This window comes from Schistocerca gregaria, chromosome 6 (assembly GCF_023897955.1).
Source record: "Schistocerca gregaria isolate iqSchGreg1 chromosome 6, iqSchGreg1.2, whole genome shotgun sequence".
NCBI classification, from domain to species: domain Eukaryota; kingdom Metazoa; phylum Arthropoda; class Insecta; order Orthoptera; family Acrididae; genus Schistocerca; species Schistocerca gregaria.
The window spans coordinates 173,334,022-173,352,678 of NC_064925.1; the positions used below are offsets into that span (position 1 = coordinate 173,334,022).

Genomic DNA, 18,657 nt, shown 5'->3' on the forward strand with positions numbered 1-18,657 from the left:
CCTCTATCTCCCTTGATCCTTATGGGTTCCGTACTAGCTTCCTCCAACTGTGCCTGAAGGGCACAGATTTTCCCTTCTTGTTCCCCAATCAAAATGTTCATACTGCATACTTTGCAGTTCCAGGAGAGAGCCTCTTCTGTTCTCCCAATATTCTCCCCACTGCATCCACCCCCCCCTCCCCCCCCCCCCCCCCCCTCCCCCAGTGAAATATTTCCTACAAGATTAGAAGATTGGCAACAAATCCCTCTACTCAGTACCATATAACAACTGCCAAATTTCTCACTCATGGTCAGTTTTGAAAGAATAATTAAGTTTAAGGAATGTTTTAAATTTGTCAAGAATGCGAGACGGGCTGTGTGTAAACAAAAAATGACACCAAGGTCGTGTGTGCAGTGCTTGTTATTTTTGTACTGATTTAGAGTTACAATGACAGAATAATGAATTTGTATTTACTTTGCTTTTAGAGAATTTACATTATCGGGTGTGTTTGGTCAAGATTCAAAACATTTATAACTTGGAAAATTTAAGCCAAGACTGCATCTATCTAACTAGTAAACAAAACAAAATATGTTAGTTAAATACAATTTAGAAACATTTAATTACAGTTTTATTGTGACAACAGACAATAGACACTGAAGGAACTAGTAGCTGTCTTTATTAAACAAATTTTACACTATCAAGGAAACTTGAATAGAATTTTTTGTGTTTATGTCAAGCAAAATTTCGGGTTATGTCGTGATTATCTGGACTTCAGCTAAAGAACAAGTTTTTTTAAAGAACAGTCTCTGCTGGGACGCTAATATTCAGTTGTATGGCAAGAACACACACTATAGCAAGTATATAAAACAAAGGAAATTTAAATTTGACACTATTTCTTTTTAAATAAATTCTTTTAGTGGACGAAGAAAATACCTATGATCTCACTTGGCAGCCATCTTGGACAAATAAAAATACCCTGTATATATTTTTCAAGGTTTCATGTTATAAATATGAAAGAAAATTAGTGACAGAAATTTCTCAAAGTTCACAATGAAAAACTGCCTTTTTCCTTCTGTCTCAGGTTCTTCGGCCGACGTTTGTCTGATAATATTAGTGATGTTTTGCCAGCACATGTGGCTGGCATTGTCAAAGCTTCACCTTCCATTGCTGGTGGTGGACTGGAGCCAAGATCGCGGCCGCAGACTATATGTACCTGGTGTGCCAACATCCGAGGGCTTCTACGCGGTCATTTCCACTGTGGTTCTCCTCTTGGTACCAGTGGCGGTTGTTCACTGCAGTATGGGAATCCTGGATACATTTACCTTAAGGCTTTCCTTTTTCTTGTTGAAGCTGTTCCTGTGTTTGTGTATTTCTATAGCTTCTCTAAACAAGTGGGTCTGTTAGTGCTTCTCTAAGCCAGAACTTCCGTGTCGGTGAATTTTATTACATGGTCGGTCTCACTCAGCACATGCTCTGCCACAGCTGATTTCTCCACCTGCCCCAACCTGCAATATGGCTTATGTTCTTTGATCCTGGTGTTGATTGATTGTCCAGTCATTCTGACATAAACTCTTCCACATGTGCATGGTAAGTGGTATATTCTCGACATTGCAAGTGGGTCGCTTTCATCCTTTGCCAATCTAAGAGATTCTTTGATCTTCCTCATCGGTTTGAAAATTGTCTTTACACCATGTTTGTGCAATATACAGCCGATTCTGTCCATCACTCTGGAAATCAATGGCAGAAAGGCCATACCCGCCATTTCTTTTCCTGATTTCTTACTTCGTCGAGTGTTTGGCTCTGTTACTCTTCTAATATAATTTGTGGAGTACCCATTGCTCCTCAGAACACTTTCCAGATTTTGCATTTCATGTTTGAGGTGCTGCATCTCACATATTTGCCTTCTCGTGTTATAATCATATGAATCATGCCTCTTTTCTGGCTCAGATGGTGGTTTGATAGTTTGTGCAGGTATCAGTCCATGTGTGTCGGCTTTCGGTACACACTATGTCCCAGGTTTTTGCCATCCCTTGTGACCAGCACACCTAGAAATGGTAGTTTTTGTCGTTTGAACAGCCTCCACACCAAAATAAAATTTACCATGGATGTAGGAAATGGTGGTTTTTTGTCCTTTGAAGAGCCTCCACATCAACATAAAATTTACCATGGAAGTCGGAAATGACAAAAAACTTTCATTTATAGATGCGCTGGTCACAAGGGATGGCAAAAACCTGGGACATAGCATGTACCGAAAACCAACACACATGGACTGATTCCTGCACAAACTATCAATCCACCACCCGAACCAGAAAAGAGGCATGATTCGTATGCTTGTAATGTGAGCAGGATGAATATGTGGGCCGCAGCACCTCAAACACAAAATGCAACATCTGGAAAGATTCTGAGGAGCAATGGGTAGTCCATAAATTATATTAGAAGTGTAACAGAGCCAAACACTTGACAAAGTAAGAAATCACGAAAAGAAGTGGTGGGTATGGCCTTTCTGCCATACATTCCCAGACTGATGGACAGAATTGGCTGTATATTGCACAAACATGGTCTAAAGACAACTTTCAAACCGACAAGGAAGAGCAAAGAATCTCTTAGATTGGCAAAGAATAAAAGGGACCCACTTGCAATGTCAGGAATATACCGCTTACCGTGCACATGCAGAAAAGTTTATGTCAAAATGACTGGATGATCAATCAACACTAGGATCAAAGAACATAAGCGACATTTCAGGTTGTAGCAGGTGAAGAAATCGGCTGTGGCAGAGCACGAGCTGAGTGAGATCGACCATGTAATAAAATTCACCAACACGGAAGTTCTGGCTGTAGAGAAGCACTATCAGACTCGCTTGTTTAGAGAAGCTGTAGAAATACACAAACATAGGAATAGCTTCAACAAGAAAGAGGATAGCCTTAAGGCAAACATATCCCGGCTTCCCATACTGCAGCAAATGACCGTCGCAGTAGCAAGAGGAGAACCGCACAGGAAATGACCACAGAGAAGCCCTCGGACGTTGGAGTGCCAGGTACATATAGTCTGTGGTCACGATCTCAGCTCCAGTTCACCACCAGCAATGGAGGGTGAAGCTTTGATAATGCCATCCACTTGCGCTGGCAAAATGTCAGTAAAATCATCAGATGAACATTGGCCGAAGAACCCAAGACAGAAGCAAATAGGCAGTTTGTCAACAAGTGGCCACAAAAGCCTTAACAATTTTGTTTCACTACAAAACTTAAAACATTAAACTAGACAGATATGGTATTCATAAAGTAATACAGTACTGAGGACTTAACAATCAGGAACACAGAACACTGTCCACCACACTGGATCAGAATGCTAGGAAAACGACATGTAGTGTATTAAGACAGAGTGATTTCAAAACATAGTGCTGTCATAATGACCTTAGTATGGGACGGAATGGAGGTCTAGCCATTATTACAATCGTAAGAAAGTACAGATACCATAGGCTGCTGTTACTGGACATTACTTTACAGTGCAGCATACAGTTTGCTGAGTGGGGCCATTTATGGCTGGTGCTTTTATGGTGGACAGCAGTGTCACTAACTTCAACAATTAGAAGATTTAATTTGTTGTAGCTTTCAGCACACCTGCTCCAAATTTTGCATCTCTCAAATTTTTGTGCCTAGGCATCTGTCTATATCACCTATACTGTAAAGCCATCCCTCCTTTGTCTGCATTAGCCTGCACCTGTAACTGGTGTACTCCACAGGCTTGATGGTTTAAATACACTCCTGGAAATGGAAAAAAGAACACATTGACACCGGTGTGTCAGACCCACCATACTTGCTCCGGACACTGCGAGAGGGCTGTACAAGCAATGATCACACGCACGGCACAGCGGACACACCAGGAACCGCGGTGTTGGCCGTCGAATGGCGCTAGCTGTGCAGCATTTGTGCACCGCCGCCGTCAGTGTCAGCCAGTTTGCCATGGCATACGGAGCTCCATCGCAGACTTTAACACTGGTAGCATGCCGTGACAGCATGGACGTGAACTGTATGTGCAGTTGATGGACTTTGAGCGAGGGCGTATAGTGGGCATGTGGGAGGCCGGGTGGACGTACCGCCGAATTGCTCAACACGTGGGGCGTGAGGTCTCCACAGTACATCGATGTTGTCGCCAGTGGTTGGCGGAAGGTGCACGTGCGTGCCCGTTGACCTGGGACCGGACTGCAGCGATGCACGGATGCACGCCAAGACCGTAGGATCCTACGCAGTGCCGTAGGGAACTGCACCGCCACTTCCCAGCAAATTAGGGACACTGTTGCTGCTGGGGTATCGGCGAGGACCATTCGCAACCGTTTCCATGAAGCTGGGCTACGGTCCCGCACACCGTTAGGCCGTCTTCCGCTCACGCCCTATCATCGTGCAGCCCGCCTCCAGTGGTGTCGCGACAGGCGTGAATGGAGGGACGAATGGAGACGTGTCGTCTTCAGCGATGAGAGTCGCTTCTGCCTTGGTGCCAATGATGGTCGTATGCGTGTTTGGCGCCGTGCAGGTGAGTGCCACAATCAGGACTGCATACAACCGAGGCACACAGGGCCAACACCCGGCATCATGGTGTGTGGAGCGATCTCCTACACTGGCCGTACACCTCTAGTGATCGTCGAGGGGACACCGAATAGTGCACGGTACATCCAAACCATCATCGAACCCATCGTTTTACCATTCCTAGACCGGCAAGGGAACTTGCTGTTCCAATAGGACAATGCACATCCGCATGTGTCCCGTGCCACCCAACGTGCTCTAGAAGGTGTAAGTCAACTACCCTGGCCAGCAAGATCTCCGGATTTGTCCTCCATTGAGCATGTTTGGGACTGGATGAAGCGTCGTCTCACGCGGTTTGCACATCCAGCACGAACGCTGGTCCAACTGAGGCGCCAGGTGGAAATGGCATGGCAAGCCGTTCCACAGGACTACATCCAGCATCTCTACGATTGTCTCCATGGGAGAATAGCAGCCTGCATTGCTGCGAAAGGTGGATATACACTGTACTAGTGCCGACATTGAGCATGCTCTGTTGCCTGTGTCTATGTGCCTGTGGTTCTGTCAGTGTGATCATGTGATGTATCTGACTCCAGGAATGTGTCAATAAAGTTTCCCCTTCCTGGGACAATGACTTCACGGTGTTCTTATTTCAATTTCCAGGAGGGTATTATTTTTGGTTTAAATGTATTACTCCTACCCAAATTTGTTGTAGACTTTTAGGTGTTAAGTTGTGTCTATTGTTGTGTAACATAACTGATAACAGCCTTTAACACTGTCTGATTTTCTCTGACAGTTTCAATAAACAATCCGTTTGCAAAGTACACCATGCCGTAATTCATTTCACATTTAATGTGTAACACATCTGAGTATATTTAAGTGGCTAAATTACTACTTAACATACCAACAATCTGCTTGCCTTGTTGAGTCTTTTGATAACAAAGGATACGATGGCAAATAAATGAAAAATTATTGGTTAGTGAAGGGCATATTTGGTAAATAGTTAACTGTTTTTCTACAAAATAAGAAGAAAATATCATGCTCTGTCTGTCTGTCTGTCTCTCTCTCTCTCTGCCACACACTCACACACACACACACACACACATTCACACACACACACACACACAACAAATGATAAAAAATAGATAAAAGCAATTTACAATAGACAATACCCAATAAGTGGTCAAAATCAAGCTAAGAAGCTATTGTAACCGATGGTGGTCACCTTCACATGGGAAGACCACACCTATGGTGTGCCCAGCAAGACTCGCATACGAAACCCGCTCTGGAAAGAAATTGGCAGCTGGAACTTTTTTCGGCTTCCAGCCAAATAGTGGCTGCTCTGCTCCCTCACGTCCTACCTCCAGGCCGCCTTCTGCCAAGAGTTTCAACCACATCCCTGCCCACTGGCCTATAGGGATGACATGTGAGTGCTCTTTCTCTTCCACAAGCTGGCGAGTTCCTGCAAACAGAGTGCCATGACATGAATCATGTGCAATCTGCACAAATATTCTTTCTTTCTCTACACTGATAAAAAGGTGCAAAGAGGGGGATGGGAAGAGTTAGCAGGGTCTATCAAATGATCTTAGATACAATCTCATAAAACCTGCATGCAGAGCACTGGGCCAACAGTTAATTGATTGTTACTTCTGCCTCATTAGATGAACAAGACCATTATTTGCAAAAACACTTTTTTTATCTCTTGATGTTTCACAATACATTGTCCTATCAAAAGACCTATGCATTGCACACAAAAATTATTCATTTGCTGTTATTAGCATAAAGCAACCACCCCAATCCCCTTACTATTGTAGGCAGAAGGCTTTGAAATACTTTTTACTATTTCTCATTCTCCAGAGCATGGATACAATAGTAGAAAATACTGTACTTCTCTCATATAAAGTGGCCTTACATGACCATATACTATCAGCACTGATGCCTTTTAATACTCTACCATTCTACATCTGCATCTAAATCCATACTCCGCAATCCACCTGACAATGTGTGATGGAGGGTACCTTGAGTATCTCTATCGGTTCTCCCTTCTACTCCAGTCTCGTGTTGTTCATGGAAATAAAGACGGTCGGTATGCCTCTGTGTGGGCTCTAATCTCTCTGATTTTACCCTCATAGTCTCTTTGTGAGATATACGTAGGAGGGAACAATATACTGCTTGACTCCTCAGTTTCTCGAAACTTCAACAAAAGCCCATACCGAGCTACTGAGCGTCCCTCTTCCAGAGTCTTCCACTGGAGTTTATCTATCATCTCTGTAACACTTTCGTGATTACTAAATGATCCTGTAACAAAATGCGCTGCTCTCCGTTGGATCTTCTCTATCTCTTCTATCAACCCTATCTGGTACGGATCCCACACTAGTAAGCAATGTTCAAGCAGTGGGCGAACAAGTGTACTGTAACCTACTTCCTTTGTTTTCAGACCCCATTTCCTTAGGATTCTTCCAATGAATCTCAGTCTGGCACCTGTTTTTACCAATGATCAACTTTATATGATCATTCCATTTTAAATCACTCCTAATGCGTACTCACAGATAATTTGTGGAATTAATGGCTTCCAGTTGTTGACCTGCTGCATTGTAGCTAAATGATAAAGGATCTTTCTTTCTGTATATTTGCAGCACATTACACTTGTCTACATTGAGGTTCAATTGACATACCCTGCACCATGCGTCAATTTCTTGCAGATTCTCCTGCATTTCAGTACATTTTTCCATTGTTACAACCTCTCGATATACTACAGCATCATCCGCAAAAAGCCTCAGTGAACTTTTGATGTTATCCACAAGGTCATTTATGTATATTGTGAATAGCAACGGTCCTACAACACTCCCCTGCTGCACACCTGAAATCACTCTTACTTCAGAAGACTTCTCTCCATTGAGAATGACATGCTGTGTTCTGTTATCTATGAACTCTTCAATCCAATCACACAATTGGTTTAATTCTGGATGCCACTGTGAGATTTCCCCCACATCGTTCACACTTCTCATAACTCTGACTTACCTCTAATAAATTTCTTAAATATTTTCAAAGGAAGATCAATGTTTACACTGTATTTATGGTGGATTCATTAGAGATGAGGCACATGCTTGGGTTAGGTAAGAATGTGGGAGGATAGAGTCTTTTTCAAAGAAACTGTCCCGACAATTATGTAAACTGATTTCAGAAATTGATGGAGAACCTTATCTGGAGAGCTATACAGGGATTTGAACACAGTTCCTCCAGAATGTGGGTCTAGTGCTCTCTGTAAAGAGCATCATGCATTAGTGTGAAATGTAATGGTGTGTAGACTAAACACAAAGCAGTCATTATAAAGCTGATGTCCCAAGCCTAACAGCAAGACTCAGCAGTGGTCAAGTATGAATCTGTTTTTCTGCTTATCAGTTTCATTCTGTTAAGCTGCCCAGAGGTTGCAGGATCTCTCCACGAGTTGCTTTATTGCAGAAAGATGTGTGTACTGATTAATGTCCTACTCTTGCTGACAGCTAGTGGCTTGACACACCACCGATGGCGCAATCTGGCAGATATCACTGTCTTCAGTATCCAAGGCAATGTGAAACACAGCACATTGTGCAGCCAGTGTAGATTTTTTTACAAACATCTCTCACTTTGTAAAAACTAACCCACATAACAAACACTTCCAGCTCCTCTTACAACCCACAAAACTCACATCAAACAACTGAGAATATGTTATTCACTTTCCACTTGTTCCATCAATATGGACATGTATCACAGCACAGCATTTGTTTTGTTGCACCTCAAATAATTTATTGGCCATGATTGAGTGTAATTGAGACACCTACCACAATTAATGCAAGAGACTGTGGAAGTGGGTCAGTTTCAGCCAGCTCCATGAACTAATGTCATGCAGTACTTGCCGATGTGACAAGTACTATCCCAAAGATGCCGAGAAGTAACCACATGGCCCAGCATAGCAAAGGCACCAGAGTCAGAAAATCAGAGATGCTGTGATGTAGGTGAGCTGACTGCTTCACTTCTGAGCCGTGTTCCCATTATGGCTCACGTGTGAGAAACCGATGCTTTAGCAAAACAAGAACAGGCCATGCCCATATAAATACTCATTATTTTTAGACAGAGGTACTAAAATCTACCTCTGAAGGTGAGATCTTCAACAGTCCATGAGTCATACAAGTCTACATGGATAGAGCAGTCTCCACCTCTGGACTCTGTTGCTAAAAGCTGTAGCTCTGTTGCGTGTAGTGAGTACAATGCTGTGGACTTAGCACCCTCCAGCTGTGTGCCTACCTCAGTCACTGCTGGCCTCCTACTCTAGAGGTTTGCCATTCGAATCTGGGTCTGTGCAGCTGTTCAGCTGGGACCTTCATGCCAAACTCCTTCCTGTCTTCTGCCTCTGCCCACATGAGCAGACACTGCTGGTGCCATGACCCATCTCTTCCACTCTCAGCCAACAGCATGATTCTGTTCACTATGCCCTGTGCTGCCAGGCTATTTTTAGTTTTCATTCATCCATACAAAATTGCTGCCATAATCACTCACTGGCCACACAACATCATAACTCACCAGTCACAAAACACTGCAAGCTGTCAGGCTGTCTACTTAAGACTGTGCCTCCTCATAGGTCATGTACATCTTACATTCTGAGGTCATTTACTTCTCCAGGTATTGTCATGATTGTTATAGTTCATGAATAATAAATGAATATCTTAGCAGTGATGTTTTCATGACAACATGTCAAAAGGCTACCAGGCATCCACCCACTGCTCCACTTTACCCCTACCACAGTAGAGATCAATCACTCCTGGCTTCAATAGATGGTGTCAGAAATGTCTCTCACTTCTACATTTTAGTGGCAGAGCAATCTCACCAACTGCCATCCCTGGAGAAGATTACAGGGTTGCAGTTTTGTTAATAGGTAGTATGGCGAGGGGAGAGGTTTTCTTGTTTTTGACTGCAAAAGTCATGGAGATTCAGTAGGTTTTGTGCCAAGTGTTTAATTGTAACTATAAGTGCGCTATGGTGAAAGTAAATTCAGACAATATCCTGAGAACTTTAGAATATTTGCGTTAATTTAAGCTGTTTGGAACAGGAAATCCCTTCATTTTTGAGCAAGGGGTGTGGTTCAAGGTGTTTAAGTATGTAACCTGTAGTCATGAGTAGCCATTCATATAGAATATTAATTTATGATAAGAAGCGTTTGGTTAGTACTATATTTAAGTGTTCTCATCATTTTCTTCTCTTGCTATTTGATGTGTTTTGTATAACTGATACAGGGTCAACCATATTGTCTTTAATACCACTGTGGGCTGCCCTGGATGAAACAAATAATCTTATAAGCAGAGTAACCACAGCTGATGAAGGTCATGATGAATGAAACTTAGTAAAATATGGTTTCACAGCTTTCAGCTACATTTTCAGGTGCAACTTACATACTTAAGAATAAGAAATATAATTATAAACTGTACTGGAATTTTGTGCTAATATATAAAGACTATTTGAAGGCTTATTGTCACAAACATTATTATATTAATCTGTTATATGTGAATCTAACATTCTTAGTCAAGGCACTGCCATTTCGAGAATACTGTCAGTATTTAATAAAATTGAGGAATGAAGACTACTTGGGAAGATGGCCATATAATGTTCTCTGCTAATGTTTCTGGGTAGATCAAACCAATATTCTGGCCATTCGTTGCATGTGGAAGTATCTATCAGAAAAAGAAATGGAGTTGAAGGCTAAATCCAATTTTGAAGATATAGCTCAAACATAGTAAATGGTGAAAACAGTGCAAGGCCATGGGTACAAAGTAGAATAAACTAGGCAAGCCACTTTGTTACCACCTAATATCAGACACGGAAGATGCCGGTAGCAAGAACAGGCCTGGCCTTCTCTGTGCATTAGGAAAAACTTACTGCCCATGTAAATAATAACTGTAATGTGGACACTGTGTTGCAATGTACACATGACTAAGAGTGCTGGTTTGCTCCCTTACAATACTAACTGTATAAGAAATCAAAGTTTGGCAAAATATTTTGGCCCTTTAAATATAACACATCAGGTGTATCAAATACAATGACTGGTCCAAAATATATAGAGGAAACTGGTAGGTCCTTTAGTAAAAGGTTCCAGGAACATCTTAATTTAAAACAATTCATTTCTGCATTAACCTTGCACATATGGAAAGGGGGATCTAGTGCAACAGTCTTACTGAAAATCTTGCAATTCTCCACAGATAAGAAAAAGGATAATTTTTTAATCTAGTGGAGGAAGTGGAAATTTTTAGATTTAAAACAGTAGCACACAGAACACACTGAATAGTCAGTTGGATTTGAAGCTTCACAATATTTTGGTAAACACTGATTGCTTGTGCAAATAACTTTATTGTAAGAGAGTGACCCAATGCTCTTAGTCATGAGTATAGTGTAACACAGCATCCACACAATAGTTCTTTATGTGGTCAGTCAGTGTTTCCTGGTGGACAGTGAAGGCAGGGTCTACTCTTGCAAGCTGCACCTTCCATGTCGGGTTTGAGGCAGTAAGAAAGTGACCTGCCCAGTTTATTCTACTTCGAACCTATGACTTTGCACTATTTCCACCATTAATTACATCTGAGCTATATCTTCAAAACTGGTTTTACCATTCAGAGCCATTTCTTCTCCTTGTCGATACTTGCACATGCATTAATGGCCAATATATTGTTTCAATCTTCCTGGAAACATTGGTAGATAATGTTACATGGAACATCTTCCCAAATAGCCTTTGTTTGCCTAGTTTTTTTTTTAAAAGTATTGACTGTTTTGTCTGAATGGCAATACCTTGACTAAGAACGCTAGGTTCACCTATGATGGATTAATGCAATATGTTTGTGAATATAAGTCTTCCAATAAACTTTATATAGCGGCACTGATTTGCACTACAGTCTATAATTATCTTTCAGTTCTTAAATAAGTGAGTTGTGCCTGAAAATGTGGCTGAAAGCTGTGAAACCAGTAGTGCTGTTAATTAAAACTGAGTTTTATTATCTGTCTGTGGTGTTTTGATTCATTATGACCTGGATGAAACATTGCAAATTTTAGCAGCTACCCACTATGCTGCCTGGCTCACCATAAATGCCACAGAGCACTCTCTGTAAAACCTAATGGAGATTCCATCCAGACTTGGTATGTTATTTGTTTTCAACCCTTTCAGCCACTTCTCTATGCCAGAGATATCTATTGCTATGTCATCCATATGAGGGCCTTCACGACAGTCAAACAATGGTATGTTTGCATGATCATGCTGCAAGAATGATTTCTTAAACATGCAACTCAAAGCTTCAGCTTTCCTTTTGCTGTTTGCTATTGCCACATGAGACTGTCCAATGAGTGAGTAAGTAGAAATCTTTGGCCCACCCAGTGATTCTACATAGGACCAGAATTTTCTTGAGTTCTCAGTAAGATATTACAAAAAATGTTTAATTCTTGACATAAGCACACTAGATAAGGATGCATACTAAACATGGACTGCATCTGAACTATGAGGGTAAGTATTTTTTTGTGAAAAAGTAAGCATATTGCTCACAGAAAAGATCGAACTCAGTAGTCGTATATATAAAAATAGTTTGCTTTCGAGTGAAACTGATATTCCTTTTTTAGTGTAAATCAGCCTTCAGTGTGCATAAACGAAGGTGAAAGCTTCACTGACTGCATCAAGAAAGATGAAAAATGTAAAATAATGTTTCAGAATGTTCAGTACATTACTAACAAAATGCAGCAAATTGACGAAATTCTAGGAGAATATAAACCACCCATATACATTGTGAATGAACTTGGATGCAAGTCTGAAGAGGCTCATAGTTTTAAGTTAATCAATTACAAAATTGTGAGTGCATACTATAGAAAGATACACAACGGTGGGTGTGTTGGCATTTTTGTTAAAAAATTACATACATTGTAAAAAAATTGACTGGGTTGACAATATTAGTACAGACCACAAAATAGTTCTTCATAGTGACCTACACACTTATAAAAGGAAGATTAATTATAACTTACTTAGGAAGCAGCTTACTGAGAGAGAGTGGGATAAGGTACATGGATCACAAGGTATTAATGAAAAGCAGGGCCTTTTCTATGAAATATTTAGCCATAGCTTTAATCAGGCATGTCCAATAGTAAAAAAAGAACTAAAGAAATCAGATCCCACAAAGAAACTTAAAATTCCCCCAGAAATACATAAACTAAAGGAAAATATGAAGGACCTTTATGTGCTGTAAAATTGCAGTACTTCCTAACAAAATACAAAAGTGCCAGAAAGACATACAGGGAATCCCTGAGGAGACTAAAAACACTTCATTAAGCTGAACAGATAAGAAAAACTAGTAACATTAGCAAAACAGCCTGGCATATTGTAAACAAAGAATGTGAACATAGAGAAAAACCAGGCTGCAGCAACATTGCATTAGAAGAAAATAGAATATTGTTGAATGAACCAAAGTCCATATGTGAGGCCTTCATTAAACATTTTAGTGAGGCATGCAGAGAAGAAAAAGATGAATCAGCCCTGAAAATAAATGCAGTTAAAATAAGTAATTCATTTTTCTTAAGGAGCGTAATAGAATTTGAGGTCATGAATATAATCTAAAAACTCAAAGTAAAATCATCTAGTGGCTGGTATGACATATCATCCACACTACTTAAATAAGGGAAAAATGAGTTAATAAAACCAATAACACATCTAATTAACAGTTCAATTGGCCAGGAGACCTTTCCAGAGCTTTTAAAAATCACTGAGCTACAACCAGTGTATAAAAAGGGGGCTATCACAGACATAAATAACTATCGGCCAATCTCTTTGACTTCAACTCTTGGCAAGCTGCTTGAAACAATATTTCTAGATCAAACGGAATCCTTCTTCAGTAAATACAAACTATTAAATAAAACACAACATAGGTTTTGAAAATGATGATCTACAATAACAGCATTAGCAACTTTTTTCTATGAACTACTGAACAGGCTGGATGAAGGAAATGAAAGTTATAGGGACTTCCCTAGATCTGTCTAAAGCATTTTATTCTGTGAATCATGCAGTACTGTTATCCAAGTTAAAAAATTACAGGATAAGAGGAGTAGCTCTAAATATTACTAAGTTCTTATCTCCGTGTTAGAAGACAGTGCACAAAACTAAGTTATAAGAATGACAGTAAGATCCAAACAGTAAAGTCAGCATGCAGAACTCTCAATTGAGGAGTTCCCCAAGGAAGTATACTTGGACTATTCTTGTTTATAGTATATATTAACGATATAACACAGCCACAAAACTCCAAACCAGTGAACTATGCTGATGATACATCTTTCATTAGCTGGGGCTGTACAGAGTGGGCAGCATTCCAAAGCAACAAAGAGTACTTTGAAATCAAAATATCCACGGGTGTACTGCCAGTCTATAGTGTCCAACGGGCACAATATTTCGGCGATCAAACATGTCGCCATCATCAGGTGAACTGACGGACTGAGCTCCTGTGAACGTGCCGGCATGGAGATCCGTACACTATGGCTGCTCAGGGGGAATTGGGTTCGGTCGCGGCGGCGGCCAATTTAAATACCCTCCGCCCACGGTGCGCTCCCTCCGCCGTCCGCGCCCTGCGCCACGGTCTCGCGGTGGAACAGATTGCGACGGCGTCTGAGATAACGTCGGTGTGATGGCTCTGTCCGCCGTGGTCGTCACAACTATGCGTTTGCTCGATTTACTCTTGATTAACCCAATCGCTGGTTCCCAAGCCTTGCTAAGATTATAGCCACAGTCACGGTTTATGAGGTCGTCATTGGTGCGAATTTCGATGGCCTCTCTAACAACGCTTTCCCAGTATCTCGACGTCTGTACCAGAATCCTCGTGCGGTCATACTCCATAGCGTGATTTTCCGACAAACAATGTTCAGCGACCATATTTCCTCTGTGTCAATCATATTGGAACTAAATGTTCCAGTCATTGTCTAATCAGGACGCTAACAACTACTTATCTGCTCTTTCTTGCAAAAATACTGTCCTAGCCTTGTTGATGGGTTTATTAACTTTAGTAATCATTGCTATGATAACATCACAATTACTAATTCCTGTCTCCATACTGACACTGTTGATAAGGTCAGACCTGTTTGTAGCTACAGGATCTAAAATATATTCTTTGCATGTGGGTTGTCAAACTGCCTGCTCAGGACAGTTTGTGTAACATTTATTCAAAACTGCTTCACAAGACCATCTGTCAATGCCACCTCTAATGAATCCATGAATGTCATAGTCTACAATCAGTAGGTTAAAGTTGCCTCCAGTATTGCACGACTTAGGTACTTTTGTACACCTGAGCATAGTGAGCATAGACTTTCTTTTAGTGATTCTACAACTGCTAGAGCAGAATTGGATGGCCAGTAAAAACATCCAATAATTAACTTGAGTTCACCTAGGCCTGTTACTCAGTTTTAGACAGCTTCACAATTAACCTCAATTTCTACCTTGATAGACATAATATTTTTGGCTACAGCAATAAAGACTCCCCTTCCCCTCCCCTCTGTGGTGACTTTTCAATATCCATTGCATGCTTTGCTAAATATTTAGGAGCTTTCTGCATTGGGGTTCAGCCAGCTCTTGAGTGCAACAACTTCCCAAAGGGTAGGATTCTCAGGAACTTTGGTATGGATTCCTGGATAATTTAATGTTTCAATTTTGATGGTCAGAAGTGTGCTTACTTTATACATGGTCTGATTTAATTTGGAGCATATTTACTGTTGAGCATTCATCAGAGACCTTGCACTACTGCCTTGTCTAAATAACACTCATGTGCTCTCAACTCTGTTTCTTTTGTGTGGTGCATCCCTGGCATATCAACAAGAGTTCTATAATTCTCCACCACATGACACAGGTCCATAAATCTGCAGCCAAGACCATCACAGAATCAATGGAGACTCTGGTTGAGATGTATCACTTGTCTCCATACCAAATGACCCTGATCAACTCTGGGTACAATGTTGCAAAATGTGAGCTATGCCTGCACCCCACAAGTGAGGCAAGCAGCCTTGACCAATTCCACCGACTGCCTATACAACCCAAGGATGGTGCCAGAACCCAAGATACTAACATTGTTGGTGCTGACATGAGCTGCAACTTGCAGACAATTGCATCCTACACCCTCAATAGCAGGCAAGACCTTTTCCACATATTTGATCAGGCTTCCTGACAGACATACTGAGTACACATTTGACTTCCTTCCAGCCCTGGACACTATTCTCCTTATGGGCTCCATATCATGCCTAGCGCTGGAGTTCCTGATTACTAGCTAACTCCTATCCCCATGTGCCTACTCAGATCTTGTTGAAGGAGTGGCCATCTGTCGACTCACAGGATAAATGGGCAGCAGCAGAGCTCATGGGTCAAACAAGCAACACCTGAGGTGACACAATGTGATGTACTGGATTCTCCACCACCATCATGTCCTGAGGCAGTGGCCTCCAGAAATCTGACTGCAGTCAAAAACTCATCTTCTGCTGTCTGTGAACTGCGTCCAGCTCCTACTGCATCCTCATACAGCATGCACACATCCTAGCAGTACCTCTATTAGTAAATTAAGAATTAAATTACAGAAGCACACAGGAAAAGCTAAATATATAATTTGCTACTTTCCTAGTGTATAGCAAATAGAGACTGGTGTCTTACTGAGCTATATTCAATGTTTGCTGGCCATTGAAAAGAAATAACAATGGCAGTACACACAATGCAAAACATCAAGGAATTTAAGAATTAAACTATGAAAGCACACAGAAAAGTTAAGTATGTAGCTGGCTACTTTTCTGGCAATGGAGGTTGATGTATTACTGAGCTGTTTTCAAACGTCACTAGCTATTCAAAACAGACAAAAAGCAAAAAATATACATGGTTTTAGAGAAACACAAGTACATCCACCATAATTTTGCTGCTTTATTTTTTTTATGAATGTACTATGTTTTGTTTACAAAAAAATACTGTTTATGTTTATTTTTGTCATTTTTGTTTGTTTGCATACAGAGAGAAATTTGGCACTGATTAAATACTAGACCCTATTCTTATTTGACTGCAGTAATTTGAAAGACATTTAGCAAAGTTTCTTACCAGTAAAAAGGCACTGGAATAACATAATCATTTAACAGGAAAATTATTACACCAGGTTTAACAGTTTTTATATATATATATATATATATATATATATATATATATATATATATATATATATATATATATATATATATATATATATATAAAAAACAAAGATTCCAAGACTTACCAAGCGGGAAAGCGCCAGCAGACAGGCACATGAACAAAACACACACACAGAATTGCTAGCTTTCACAACCGATGGTTGCTTCTTCAGGAAGGAGAGGGAAAGACGAAAGGATGTGGGTTTTAAGGGAGAGGGTAAGGAGTCATTCCAATCCCGGGAGCAGAAAGACTTCCCTTAGGGGAAAAAAAGGACAGATGTACACTCGCGCACACACACACACACACACATATCCATCCGCACATACACAGATGGATATGTGTGTGTGTGTGTGCGCGAGTGCACATCTGTCCTTTTTTACCCCTAAGGGAAGTCTTTCCGCTCCCGGGATTGGAATGACTCCTTACCCTCTCCCTTAAAACCCACATCCTTTCGTCTTTCCCTCTCCTTCCTGAAGAAGCAACCATCGGTTGCGAAAGCTAGCAATTCTGTGTGTGTGTTTGTGTGTTTTGTTCATGTGCCTGTCTGCCGGCGCTTTCCCGCTTGGTAAGTCTTGGAATCTTTGTTTTTAATATATTTTTTCCATGTGGAAGTTTCTTTCTATATATATATATATATATATATATATATATATATATATATATATATATATATATATATATATATATATATATGAAGTGCCTCAAAGCTTTATGCTGTTTCTAGTCCTTTATTTATGTCAAAATAGTAAAAACAACAACACAAAACTTCCTTGGAGGTAAAAACTGTTTGACATACCAGGGTTCAAACCTGGAACCTGTGCCTTTCACAAGCTATTTCTCTACTGGCTGGGCTACCCAAGAATGACTCATGAGCTGTCCCCTCAACTTTACTTCTGCCAGTGCCTCGTCTCCTACCTTACAAAGATCACTGAAGTTCTCCTGCATAGTTTTCAGGACTAGAACTTCTGAAAGAAAGGGCACTGTGGAGACATGCATTAGCCACAGCCTGGGGGATGTTCCCAGAATGAATTTTTCCCTCTCAAATGGAGTGTTCACTGATATTGACAGATTTAAACAGTTAGTGAATTACTGCTACAAGAGAATTTGTAAGATCAATAAAGAAATATTGAATGCAAACAGTTTTCAGTTCTGAACAAAAATCAAAGGAAGATTACTGCCGTTGTCAATGCTTTGTGTTATCACTGTTTCTTTATAAGTTTGTTCTGAACTTGAGCCACAATTCATTTACTTTCTCCTGTCTGGACTTAAATGTTTCAAGTCTCCTTGAGATGTAACACATCTAATTTACTCCATGTCACTCTTTCTACTGGATTTAGTTGCCCCTTGTACTTTGGCAATCATTCATGCTACAGTTGGTCACTGATGGCAGTTTTCATATGGATATCCTCAGATGCTAGGTCTATTTACTGGAAGTCTTAAAAAATATTAATTATTTCAATCGATTGTTGAATAGTTAAGGTCTCATTCAAATTCTGTAGTTAACAGGGGAGAAAATGTACTAATGAGCTGCGCTTTTGGCAATAAAAAGACCAAATTGTAAATTTATGCAGTCCCTTGATGCAGAATCTTTCCCAAACAATGTCACTTGTGCCTTCTGTTTCTGTCTCAGTTAATTCGAGTTTATTTTCTGCTGTAATGGATACACCCATCTCCATTTCCAATTAGCCTATTCTTTAAATACACAGATTCACCCCAAAAATCCCAGTGCTACCAATTTCAGGTTTTTGCCACCTTTTTGTGACTAGTGTTATGTAGGTTCCAGTGCTTCTTGAGAGCACTTCAAACTTTGGCATTCTTTGGCAGATTGTCTGAATGTTAATCATAAGGATTTAAATAGTCTCATCTGTGGAAGGGGAGGGGGGGATTTGTTTGGATTTTACAGTAACTGTTAATTGTTCAGAGTTTCCTACACCATCATTACCTAGATTGGATGGAGAGTGACCTAAG

General features: G+C 40.6%; 1 protein-coding gene across 1 annotated transcript in view; it reads right to left on the reverse strand.

Moving 5' to 3' along the window:
- LOC126278785 (uncharacterized) overlaps nt 1-18,657 on the reverse strand; it is a 268,939-nt gene that overhangs the window by 65,428 nt on the left and 184,854 nt on the right. Inside the window, exon 16 of the mRNA XM_049979062.1 lies at nt 5,719-5,944. Coding sequence (XP_049835019.1) covers nt 5,719-5,944 — 226 coding nt within the window. The remainder of the gene's footprint in view (nt 1-5,718; nt 5,945-18,657) is intronic.